The following is a 13503-nucleotide window of genomic DNA, read 5'->3' on the forward strand; positions in this document are numbered from 1 at the left end:
GTGTGTGTGTGTGTGTGTGTGTGTGTGTGTGTGTGTGTGTGTGTGCGTGCGCGTGTGCGTGTGCGTGTGCGTGTGCGTGTGCGTGTGTGTGTGTGTGTGTGTGTCCCTCCTCATGGGGCACTCTGCGACAATAGAAACGGAGTGTGCGATGTCCCTGTGTTAATACCCACTCGTGTTTGGCAGATGGTGGGTTTATTGTTGAGTTGCTTCTCTTTGTTGGGACCGGGAGGAAATAAGGGGGGCACCCATGAGGCCGTGGAACGTGAGAGACAACATCAACATTCAAGTTTGTTCGTGCTGCCCTTATCACAATAACCGTCTCCAAGGGCTGCGCAGGCACACCAACAACAGGTGGATTAGATGGGCACATCCTGATCCAAAGCCTTCAGGTTTAGAAGGGACTAGGATGGATGTTGAATGTTCATTTGTGGGCGAACTACTGACATTGTGCTGATGGAATTCAAGTTTGGAAAATAAAAGCCCTGCGATGTTTTTTTTTTTTTTTTTTTTCACTACTCATAATTTCATAGTTGTATCTATATCTATTTATTTGGTTCAGTCCTCCAATCCTATTCAGTTAGATATAGAGGACTTCTCCTTGCCATTGGTTTTGTTGCCATGCAGAGTGGTTTAACTACCTGTCTTTTTGTAGATTCTAAACGTAGATTTCCAGCAAAGAATAAAAGACCACCATGCCTGACACTCAAGATGGGATCCAAGGCTCCCTCTTTACCTTCAATTTAAGATAGTTACACTTGAATAATGGTAAGGGATATTCATTTGATTTTATAATGAAACATGGATTAACTCAGTTCATATAGCAGAGGCCCCAGTCCTAACTTTGAATCCATTTTGAGATTCTTGACATTTGAGAATAATGAAAAAGGTATTAAAAGTCAAATGTAGTTATTTGTTATTTGTGGGGATGAAATATGCGCAATGACAAAAAAACAATGTTCTTAATAAAACAAATGTATCTGTTGACTCCTACACAGGCAGCACACTCACGCATGCGCAATCGGCCGTCGTTCAGCAATGGGCTGGGCTGTAGTGCCCCCTGTCGAGCCTAACGGATGATATCGTTTCCCCAATTTCGAAAACTAACGAAATAAATCCCAAATGAACTATTCGTGTTGCTTAACATGACGCCTATAGACTCCTAAAGAAACCAACTGGCATCAAACACATTTAAAAGGGCGCGTTTTGAGTAACCATAGTCCCAACCCGTCCACTACCTCTGCCAACATCACAACTCAGCTGCAGCTGATTAAGCCAATCAACTTTCTGTCGACTATTTTGTACCCGAGTCACGTGGTGTGTCGCTTCTTCTGCACAGAATCGAATCTGTCCACTGTGCAATATATAACGGTCAAGTTGCCGTGGTTTTAATCGTTAAAGAATACATTTACTCGACAGGCAGAATGAGCCTATTTGTTGCCTGTTTTAAACGTTTAACATGGCTGCATCCATGTTAGGATTTGTGACACTAAATGAAGCCAGCCAACTGCTGCACAACAAATTTGTTGTGATTCTCGGTGGTTCAGGTGAGAAAATCAATAGTTTGCACTTTAAGGCTGTGCACTTTAATCAGCCACGACACTCATACATTACTTTAAAACCCCCCATTACATGTGCCTTTGTGCGTTTCAGTACCTACAGCGCTCCATGTACAAAGACCTCGTTCTGCTGCTTCAGAAGGACTCGTTCCTGACGAGCTCTCAGCTGACGACCAAGGTGAAGTGGGCCATCGACGACCCTAACTCAACATATTACCCCCCTGTGACACTGAGTGACATTTAAAGTCGAAGCTTCTTTTTTTTTTTTTACAACCGGACTAATAAATCAATCAATCAAGGTCTTAAAAAGGAAATAAATACTTTATCTGTGGCTGTTTCAGGCCTGTATTAAACCCGCCCATCGTTTCAGTTTCCAACGAATTTAATGATATAATGTGCTGCGGGACTTTTTTTACGGTTGGATAGGCTACTTTCTAAAGCTAGGTTACTTTGGCTGGTTTCTCTAAAGTAGCATATAAATGCAATTTAATTTAGAAGCATTTTTTGTTTGTTTGTTGAAATTATCTTCACACCAAGACTGCAATCAATAAATCAAATGCTCTTGACACATTTTTGCAAAACATGTTATCTGGCTGCAGCAGACCTGTAACAAGACTGTCCAATCATTTAATTCTGCCCGAATTAATCTTTTGGTTGGCCAAGCTGTCAGTCTACATACCCAGTTGGCTACTTAATTTTTTTTATATAAAACTTTGGCTGGTTCCTCCAAATTACCCAACCAAGCTTTGGTATATTAAATTAGGAATGTGCATTTGTAATTTTGACTATTCATCTTTTCTGCTTTGCAGGCCAACTGTCACAAGCATATATTCAGTAAACCAATGTACAAAAATATTCTTTATTTACTTTACATGTATGTCCCTTCAACTTAATTTGGCATGTTACTTAATATCGTCCCCCACCTTAAAAAAAAAAAAAGGCAAGGCTTAATTTGAACACGACAGCCTGGTTGAAGGTGGTAGTCTGGGGCCCATGAGCAACGGCATCGGCTACAGGGAGGTGCGTCAGTACTGCTCCAAGCATCACCTTGTGCACTACTACTTCTTGAGCCCCGTCTACTCGCCCTACATGGAGAGCACCCTGGAGGACCTCCGCGGAGGCCTCAAACCAGACCTGCTCGTCGTCAACTCCTCCGTCTGTGACTCGTCCAGGTATCCATCTCTCTCTACTCTGTATTCTGTTGTTGACGTGCTCCCCCGGTGGGATTCTGTGGTGTGTGTGTGTACACAATTTTATATATATCTAGATAGATAGATAGATAGATATATCTGTCTGTCTCCCAGGGCACCAGCATCCCACACTTAACGTTCAAAATAATCGACCTGACTATATATATATAGATAGATATGTCTGTCTGTCTGTCTCCCAGGGCACCAGCATCCCACACTTAACGTTCAGAATATTCAACCTGACTATTCTATTAACGTTTTTAATGTTTTTTTAATTAAAGTGACCCTGGCTTGATGGATGGGCTAAAGTAGAGGGTTGGATACACAAGTTCTGAAAAATGAACAAACCCAATCTTTAAGAATTCCTGTCGGCAGCTGCAGAAATTATCAATAGAATTCCTAGCGTTCTGAATGACGGAATTCTTCGGAATCTTTCACATAACGCAGTACGTTTCAATACAAGTCGGAGGTCGTCCAATTTCAATGATTGCGCTTGTTGTGAAGCTGGAGTAACTTGGGGTTTAGTGACTAGCTTTGCAAAAGTAAGATAAGAGGCTGGTGTTGAAGTCAACTTTTATTGAAATAAATGCAATCAACGTAATGCCAATTATTAGGTATTCAAGGAGTATACCAAAAAAAATGTAACCCTGCTGTTTCCGTTGTTACAGAGGCAGCCGAGACTGGTTACCCGAATATCACGGGACCCTCCATAAGTTCTTTGAGCAGCTGAAGACGGTCACTAGTGACGCCCGTCTCCGTGTGTGTATCCTCACCACAGTAGGATGGATTCAGTTTTTAGTGCCGATGCAGTAAAAGTTTTCAGAGTTTCAAATCAGTTTCTGTACACAACACAAAATACAGATCATGTAACCACAAAATGCATCGCTCAATCCATGAGCATTAAACACAATTACAATATTTCTGCGCTGTGTCGACATACAAATGCTTTTAGTATTGGAATATTTCTCAACCCTCCCATCACTACCACTGCAGATACCAAGCGATTCATGGACTAGAAAATAATTTGCCCTTTCTGAGCACAGCAAAGTGTGCAAAGAATGAAGCAGAAATTCCATCCATTCACTTTTGTTCCACTTCTCCAAGTCTTTCGCTGCAGTAGAAAATGCTGTTTTGCTTCATGCGGCGACAATAGGATACATTGATGACGGCATATGGAGGCTGTCAATGTAACGCACACGCACAAAGCTGCATGGGACTCGTCGGCACTGCATTGTGTTGCTAAGTGAGCAGAGTGGTGGGTGGATGGATCTATTGCACAAACACTTTAACAAGGACTGATGGACTCTTAGTGCTTCATATCTCATTGCAATTTTATCAGGATCAAATCTACTGTATGTTATATGTATTCATTTTTTATTTTTATTTTATTTATTTATTTTATGATTGTCGGGGACAATAAAGGCTATCCTATCCTATCCAGTATTACGGTGTGATGTGACCCCACAGACCTGGCACCTGAAGCTCAGCATGCAGGGCCAGGCCACGGAGGCCAACTTCTGCAGCGGCGTGCTGGCCCGAGCCGACGGCCTGGAAGTCCTCGACCTGCACTTCCACTTCCTCCTGCAGCACCGGAGGCCCGACGGTGTCCCCTGGGCCCGGCGCCCCTAGATCACAGGCCGGCCAGCAGGGTGATCTGGGGGCAAGCGGGCCCGGTCGGTGAGTGTCTGGAGGTCGGGGGAGGGGTCTGGGACGGGGGCCTGGGTGGGGTCTGGTCCGGTGGCCTGGGGGTCTGGTCCGGTGGCCTGGGGGTCTGGTCCGGTGGCCTGGGGGTCTGGTCCGGTGGCCTGGGGGTCTGGTCCGGTGGCCTGGGGGTCTGGTCTGATGGCCTGGGGGTCTGGTCCGGTGGCCTGGGGGTCTGGGTGGGGACTGGTCTGATGGCCTGGGGGTCTGGTCCGGTGGCCTGGGGGTCTGGGTGGGGACTGGTCCGGTGGCCTGGGGGTCTGGTCCGGTGGCCTGGGGGTCTGGTCTGATGGCCTGGGGGTCTGGTCCGGTGGCCTGGGGGTCTGGGTGGGGACTGGTCTGATGGCCTGGGGGTCTGGTCCGGTGGCCTGGGGGTCTGGGTGGGGACTGGTCTGATGGCCTGGGGGTCTGGGTGGGGACTGGTCTGGTGGCCTGGGGGTCTGGTCCGGTGGCCTGGGGGTCTGGGTGGGGACTGGTCTGATGGCCTGGGGGTCTGGTCCGGTGGCCTGGGGGTCTGGTCTGGTGGCCTGGGGGTCTGGTCCGGTGGCCTGGGGGTCTGGGTGGGGACTGGTCTGATGGCCTGGGGGTCTGGTCCGGTGGCCTGGGGGTCTGGGTGGGGACTGGTCCGTTGGCCTAGGAGTAAGATTTTGTAACTTTACCAGTGATCTTCTCAACAGCTGGGGATTGATGCAACACAGTCCCAAAAATTGTCATGTCATGAAATGTATGCTTTTTTTTTTTTTACATTTTAAATTTTTTGTACATTTTCTACATGTTGATTTGTTTGCTCACTGAAAACAGGAGCGAATGTACTTCACTTCGGTACTCTTCTGCTTTTTATTTATTTATTATTATTTCGATTTTCCCAGACATCCCACCTCCATTCCGGTGGGATCAATGCCAACCCATCAGACGCCAGTGGCCCTCATAACATAGCATCAAACCCAGGTGAGATATTGCGGAATGTTTATTTATCGTTTTGATGTTGTTTGATGTTTACAATGTGTGTCTACACCTCGCCTAAATCACTGTTTGCTATTCGTTGCTTTGTTCTGACAGCGTCTGTGCTTGCTACACGTTTTATATTGATGAAATATCGCCATAACCTTTTATGCATTTTATTTGTCATATGCGTGTTGTCAGTCCTCGGCGGATTTTATTTGAAAAATTCCCCTCCTTTCTTTATAGGTTTTTACCATTTTTATGGCCTTACCAATTTTCATTGCTTGATTGATTGAGGGGTGTCATTGTGATGCCATTGGCAACTACAAGTGTGCTTAAGTGTGAAAGTGTAGAAAGAGACTTGACATTTTCTTCCAGCTCATTCTGAGTGGATCCCCAGACGACCTTGTCATCGTACAAAACTTCTGCCTGTGCATCGGACCCGGGCAGCGGCAGGGTGCTGCAGGGTTCAGAGTTCATCCATTTTGGCGAAAGTGGACCTTTATGAAAACTCAGGAAGGAAATTGCAAAGTAGATGTTTTAAATGGTAAATGGACTGCATTTATAGAGCGCTTTTATCCAAGGTGCTTTACAATATTGCCTGACATTCACCCATTCGTGCACACATTCACACACCGACGGCGGAGTCGACCATGCAAGGCGACAGTGGGCTCGTCGGGAGCAGGTAGGGTTCGGTGCCTTGCTCAGGGACACCTCGACGCTCTAGCTAGGAGGAGCCGGGGATCAAACTAGCAACCTTGCAGTTGCCAGCCAAACCACCCCAATTTTGTCTCCTCACACAGCAGAAGCCGGCCTTCCTCTGTGAGGTCAATACTTTAGCTTCAGCCGCTTGGAAGAATCTAGTGTTCTGCCTCTAGAGTCAGGGCTGGTCTCTGAATGTTGTGACCTCTGGTCGAGGAGAGGGGCTACCATGAGAAGAGGTTGTTGTTTAAATCTTCTCATGGTGCCTGCATGGTTTTGCCACTGCTTTTTTTTTTTCTTATTGGGTAGTTGAGTAGTTCAGCGTTTATGCTGGGGGTCTGGAGATACGCATCGGAGACCTCCCCCACCGCTCTTACCTCTCCAACAGAGCCGCCAGGAAAATGTATTCATCTATCGCAAGTCGCCTCCGCATAAAAACCAAGCTCTGACAAGGATCTGAGTGTTCAGCCACGGTGTGCATCGTTTTGAAAGCACAAGTCCCCTCCTCCCCAGCCACTGACTAACACATGCCCCCCCCAACAGATAAAGTGCTAGCTCGCCTCAGTTGTATTGAGCTATCGGGCTGCCAGCCAAGCCATAGTGTTGTTCTTCGTGGTTCGACTGGCATGCGTTTGGTGTAACAGCTCCGCAATTGTTTTTCCACAGGTAACGGTTGCAAGTTAATTATTATTCAGAAAAAAACGTCCTTTTTAAGATCACTTTTTGTGTTTTTTCACTTTGTTGCTATTCTGATAATCTATAATAATGCACTCGTGAGACTAAAGAGACAGAATTCTTAAAATATAACCTAATTGTATTCAGTAAAGTCTCATCATATTCTTGTCCCTTAGTACCTCCGTTATCGTTTTCATATTTTTACAACAGCATTTTTTTTGAGATGCTAAACTCTTAATGGACTATCTGTGTTCTATATTCCAACTCGCCATGGGTCAAGACATCGTGCTGAAGACAGAAAATGTTAAAGTTACTAGAGGAGTTAAAGTCTCCCTCTCACATGCTCTTAGTCCAGTTTAGGCAGAATGAACAGCTTAAGGTCGTTTTCTCGCACAATGACCGTGTATTGACCGTGTAAGGTTAGGTTAGTTGAAGTGCCAGGCTTGCTAAATCCAACCTGTCAGAAAATGTGTCCAGGTAGATGTGAATAAATCTCTGACCTTTTTGGTCCATGCGTAGACTTGACCCACTGACCCATGACCTGTTTAAGGTGTTTACATTTCAAGCTAATTGCATTGCCATTTAATATACGGATAATATTTCACTGATAATGGATAGAAATTGTAAATTTGTCTATATTTATTCCTGGAAAGGTGAATCTTCGGATGTTCTTGTTAAAATACAACATGGCTATGTGAAAGTATCTGCTACTACCAAACAAGAATGAGCCGACGCTCATTACAGGTTAATGACGACGTTATCCAGGTGGAATTTTACACTGGAAATCAGGCTAAGATGTGTATAGGATTTTATTATGCAAATATGGATAATATGTTCATAATTCTATAGATATTGTCCAAGGTTGGCAGGTGTGTGCTGGCTTGTGGGGTAATGCCCATAGAGAAACCAAAAGGCAACAGAGAAGGCCGGCTGATGGGCATTGAGCCCCTTTCATTGAGCACCAACACATTCGTGATGGTTTACAATCAGCAGTAGCGCAATGACTCCACACATTTCTTGAACTTTCCTTCTTTTTTTTCCCTCACTGTTTTAAACAAGCCACTTGATTGCAAGGCGCCGGCATGTTGCTGTATAAGAACGTGTCTGGTGGGACACGAAGGTTTTATTTAATACTTTTTTTTTTTTAATAGCCCACTAGGCAATCAGAGGAGTCTGTCCTCCGGAGAAGGGCTTTATTGATTGCAACAGAACAATAATGACCTCCATTCAAGACAGGCCCCTGAGAATTCACAATGGCTTACAAGAGCCTCTTTATGCGTCATTCCTGGCCTATTTTGGCCTCTCTCCCTTTTCAACAACCAAAGAATCTGCAGACTATACTTCCTCAGCCTCTCGTATCCAGGCAACTGTTGCATGACGAAGAGGGGACTTTTTCAACAGGCCGTGTCACCAGCCCCCTCCCCTCCTCCAGGCAGGGGTTTCAGTCCATATCGATCCCACATCATACTGGGGGGGGGGGGGGGCTAGGGTCAGGGGGGTGTCATAACTATTTGGCCTGTTAAGCCCTTTGAGATTGTACTGGTGATTAAGGGCTATACAAAAATAAAATGTAATTGATTACCCGGATGCGCAAACTGTACCTAGCGTTTAGTACATTGTCAAAGTATGCAGCGCCTAATCTCGCCCTGTTTTTCTGTCCTTTCGGAATACAGCTGCATCCTTCATAATGGGTTCTGATTGGTTGTTGGCTTTTATTGTGTGGCCGCCTGAAGGAGAGGGTGGTCCAATTTGCATTGTGGACTGGGTCTTTAAACATCTCTCGATACAAATCTCTATCTGTAGAACTGTTTGTCATAAACAAGTCCAGACTAGGGAGTGTTTATTTCCTTCTTCCCCTGACGGGACTGAATCCTATCTTTTAGAAGCTGTGTCGACTCTTTCCGATTTACCAAATCCTTCCTCCTTGCTCATGCGGTCGACCCAACACCTGTGTCCCCTACAGGATCGCTCTTCATTTGGTTGGCATTTATCTCTCCCATCCAGCGTAAGATAAAAAGCTCTTGATATCCGTCCCATCTTTGAAACGTGAGAGTTCATACCGATCTTCAATTAGGACCGATAAATGTCAGGCAGCTTGTCCCACTGCTAGTTAGCACTTCATCCCTGGGGGGGGGGTGCAACTTTGGCTTCGCCTGCGTCATCGGTGAGAAGTCGTTCCGGCCTACCTGGCAGCCGAGGTGCTGCGCAGCGGCGGCTACAACCGCTCGCTGGACATGGTGTGTGTGTGTGTGTGTGTGTGTGTGTATGTGTGTGTATGTGTGTGTGTGTGTGTGTGTGTGTGTGTGTGTGTGTGTGTGTGTGTGTGTGTGTGTGTGTGTGTGTGTGTGTGTGTGTGTGTGTGTGTGTGAGAGACACCCCTGGCTGCAGGTGATACATACATACATATAAACTCTAGGCCTCAATCTTTTTCATCTTTCTCGTCTATTTCACCACCAGATGGGGATGTTGACATTAAAGGGCGTTTCAAAATCAAGCCTATAGTGGAATAGATAGACATGATAGATCAGCCTACCAGGACCCTAACCCTACTGGACTGTACCAGCCTGTTGGGTTATCCATAGTGCATCTGGGTGGGACTAGAACCACAAGGAGGTCTAAATGCTTCGCAAGAATAAAGACAGTGTGAAGCTTTACAGCGCTTTGCTGTTATACAAATACAGTAAATATAATATATACAAGAAATCCCATAATCCATCCCATATTGTGTCAACCGTGACCAAGGACTTCCAGCTGTGGTGCGACCTGCGGGCGTTTGAGCAGCGGATGAGCAGCAGGTACCTGACCCACGAGGGCGACGAGGTGCACTGGCGGCGCTACGCCCAGGAGAGGGCGCTGGTGCTCCCCCCGCAGCTGAGCTGCGAAGCGGGCAGCAGCCGCCCCGTCTGACCTGGCGTTATTCGGGGCAGTGTGCGAATTAAGGGGGAGCAGGGGGAGCTATAGCTCCCCTAGTAGTGACATGAGCTCCCCTGGAAACATGGTTTGTGAATGTTTGGGGGAGCTCTAAAATACAGAGGGGAATCGTCAGGGCCCTCAGAGAGGGCCTAAGATATTCTAGATATTCTAATTTTATTTTAATAGTATGTCATAATTTGACAATCAACATCTAAACAAAAATGTTTCTGAGGAAATAAACCCTTCAAACCTGCCGATTCGATTTGCTTTGGAATGTGAAGGGTTAAATTTTAACCTTTGTCAGCCTATCAGAATTTTGCTGACTCTGCAGTTGTTGGGAAGGAAAATGCTATGCAGCTCTGTGATTGGTGGTCCCGGTATAATTTCACAGAGGGTCGAGTAATGGTAATTCAATGAGACTAATTTCAAATGACAGTAAAATTGACCAATCATATCTTCCCTCTAAATGGGTGGACTTTGTTATCGCTAAATGTATGACAAGTTCCGCCTGCTGTGAGGGACACGAATCGCATCAACACATGGTGTTCCTGGAGAATGGCCCAAAATGCTCTAACCGTGTGCGATCTCTAAAGAAAAAGCTTTGTCTTGTCTAAACGTTGCAAAAAGAAAAGTGAAATGAAGAAACAGGTTTTCCCTCTTGGAGTCAGCTCTCAGCTGTGAAATGTGACAATGTGACAATTTCACATAATTGTTTTGTGTTGTGTTCTCCGACTAATTGCTGGTTAATAACTCAAACGTTTGTAAAATGTGTGTTACACCCATTTGCAAGTCTATGTAGTTGTTGCTAAGAAGGCAACATCTGAAATTTGACATCGATTTATTTATTTTCTACATAATTGTTACATTGCTACATTGATTGTTCTAGCAAAAATGTTAATGCAGAATGTATTTTCAAGTTAGACCTGTGAACCTGTGAATGACATGTTATGTGAAATTTAACACTGAACTTTTTCATGTTAATTCTTTTGATGCCCAGTCATCTCTGACCAGCAGCTGGCAAACTAATGTTTTAAGTGTTTATCAAGTGAAGAATGGGGAGATCGCACACAAGGGCTGAGAAGTTCTAAAAGTGTATTTTAAGAGCAACAACAAACAACAATTACAGGCCACATAAACAAGGGGTAAACGTTTCGGGTCTAGCCCTTCATCAGTGTTCCTTGTACGTGATGCGTCACAGGGCGCAGCGGCCTTTTGTAGGCTCGCCTGCCAATCACACAATCACCCCAAGACACATGAGTGCAATTGGGGTCACAGTGTATCCAAATCACCAAAGTTACACCACAGATACTATAATATCACAATATGTACAAACATGTAACATTTGTATACAGAAACGTTTAGTCACACAACATATAAAACATAAAACATGAACAATATTTAGAAAAAGGTACACATCATCCTCATCAAAATCAATATCATAGCACATTCGGTTATCTTGCATCCATGTATGTCTAATCTATTATTCAACCAACTATACTAATTACAACAGTTACAGCCAACATGTTAAGGTAAGTTCATCATTGATACCACTAGGGTGCAGAGTTTTTAGTGTGAAGATCCAGAAGGATTCTCTTTGTAAAAGCCTTTCAGTGTCCCCACCTCTACATGTGGGTTTCACCTGTCCAATAACTGAAGACGAGTGAGGCCAACTGATAGCCGGCTTCAGTGATATGCCTCGCTACTGGCGATTTCTCATCTTTGCGTTTAATTGCGCTGTTATGTTCTATGATGCGCGTTTTTATAGGTCTGTTGGTTTTGCCTACATATTGTTCATTGCATGGGCACGTAATCAAATACACTACCCCAGCAGTGTTACATGTGGTGCATTGTTTAATTTTGTAAGTCTTGTCTGTGATGGAGCTTGTGAACGAGGTGGTCTTTCGAAAAAAAACATAAGGGGTAACACTGTCGTTTTTTATCGGCCGTCATGAAAAAAACATAAGGGGTAACACTGTCGTTTTTTATCGGCCATCATGAAAAAAAACATGAGGTGTAACACTGTCGTTTTTTATCGGCCGACATGAAAAAAAACATAAGGGGTTACACTGTCGTTTTTTAATCTGTTGTCATGAAAAAAACATAAGGGGTAACACTGTCGTTTTTTAATCTGTCGTCATGAAAAAAGACATAAGGGGTAACACTCCTTTTTTATTGGTCAACATGAAAAAAAACATAAGGGGTTACACTGTCGTTTTTTAATTTGTTGTCATGAAAAAAAACATAAGGGGTAACACTCGTTTTTTAATCTGTCGTCATGAAAAAAGACATAAGGGGTAACACTGTCCTTTTTTATTGGTCGTCATGAAAAAAAACATAAGGGGTAACACTCATTTTTTATCGGTCGTCATGGAAAAAACATAATGGGTAACACTGTCGTTTTTTATCAGCCGTCATGAAAAAAAACAAGACTAAAAAACTGTCGTTTTTTTCATGACGACAGATTAAAAAACAACAGTGTTACCCCTTATGTTTTTTTTCATGACAACAGATTAAAAAACGACAGTGTAACCCCTTATGTTTTTTTTCATGACGGCCGACAAAAAACGACTGTATTACCCCTTATGTTTTTTTCATGACGACCGATAAATGAGTGTTACCCCTTATGTTTTTTTTCATGACGACACATTAAAAAACGAGTGTTACCCCTTATGTTTTTCTTCATGACGACAGATTAAAAAACGACAGTGTTACCCCTTATGTTTTTTTTCATGACAGATTAAAAAACGACAGTGTTACCCCTTATGTTTTTTTTCATGACGACACATTAAAAAACGAGTGTTACCCCTTATGTTTTTTCTGTTGTCATGAAAAAAAACATAAGGGGTAACACTGTCGTTTTTTAATCTGTTGTCATGAAAAAAAAATAAGGGGTAACACTGTCGTTTTTTATCAGCCGTCATGAAAAAAAAGATAAGGGGTAACACTGTCGTTTTTTAATCTGTTGTCATGAAAAAAAATAAGGGGTAACACTGTCGTTTTTTATCAGCCGTCATGAAAAAAAAGATAAGGGGTAACACTGTCGTTTTTTAATCTGTCGTCATGAAAAAAAACATAAGGGGTAACACTGTCGTTTTTTTATCGGCCGTCATGAAAAAAAACATAAGGGGTAACACTGTCCTTTTTTATTGGGCGTCATGAAAAAAACAAAAGGGGTAACACTGTCATTTTTTATCGATCGTCATGAAAAAAACCATAAGGGGTAACACTGTCGTTTTTTAATGTGTCGTCATGAAAAAAAACAAGGGGTAACTGTCGTTTTTTAATCTGTTGTCATGAAAAAAACATAAGGGGTAACACTGTCATTTTTTATCGGTCGTCATGGAAAAAACAATGGGTAACACTGTCGTTTTTTATCAGCCGTCATGAAAAAAAACATAAGGGGTAACACTGTTTTTTTCATGACGACAGATTAAAAAAGGACAGTGTTACCCCTTATGTTTTTTTTCCATGACGGCCGATAAAAAATGACAGTGTTACCCCTTATGTTTTTTTCATGACGCCCAATAAAAAAGGACAGTGTTACCCCTTATCTTTTTTTTCATGACGGCTGATAAAAAACGACAGTGTTACCCCTTATGTTTTTTTCATAACAGATTAAAAAACGACAGTGTTACCCCTTATGTTTTTTTTCATGACAACAGAAAAAACATAAGGGGTAACACTTGTTTTTTAATCTGTTGTCATGAAAAAAACATAAGGGGTAACAAAAAAAACTAATTTAAAGGCTACTGAATAGTAAAAAAAAAAAGCATGGAGTTTAGTAAGATGAAGAGAAATTACTTCCTACGTGAATGATTCCTCTG

The 13503-nt window shown here is 43.4% G+C and overlaps 1 protein-coding gene across 1 annotated transcript; it reads left to right on the top strand.

The window, feature by feature from the left end:
- Positions 1-1468: 1468 nt before the first annotated feature.
- Positions 1469-9673, top strand: fam113 (family with sequence similarity 113; the record flags this gene model as incomplete). The annotated part of the gene is given in 8 exon segments (XM_084487500.1): positions 1469-1549; positions 1660-1734; positions 2497-2503; positions 2506-2749; positions 3415-3523; positions 4214-4349; positions 8939-9003; positions 9509-9673. Coding segments are annotated over 8 exon segments (882 nt in total).
- Between the last annotated feature and the right edge of the window lie 3830 nt (positions 9674-13503).

The sequence above is a fragment of the Micromesistius poutassou genome (genome assembly GCF_964030765.1).
Source record: "Micromesistius poutassou genome assembly, chromosome: 23".
NCBI classification, from domain to species: Eukaryota; Metazoa; Chordata; class Actinopteri; order Gadiformes; family Gadidae; genus Micromesistius; species Micromesistius poutassou.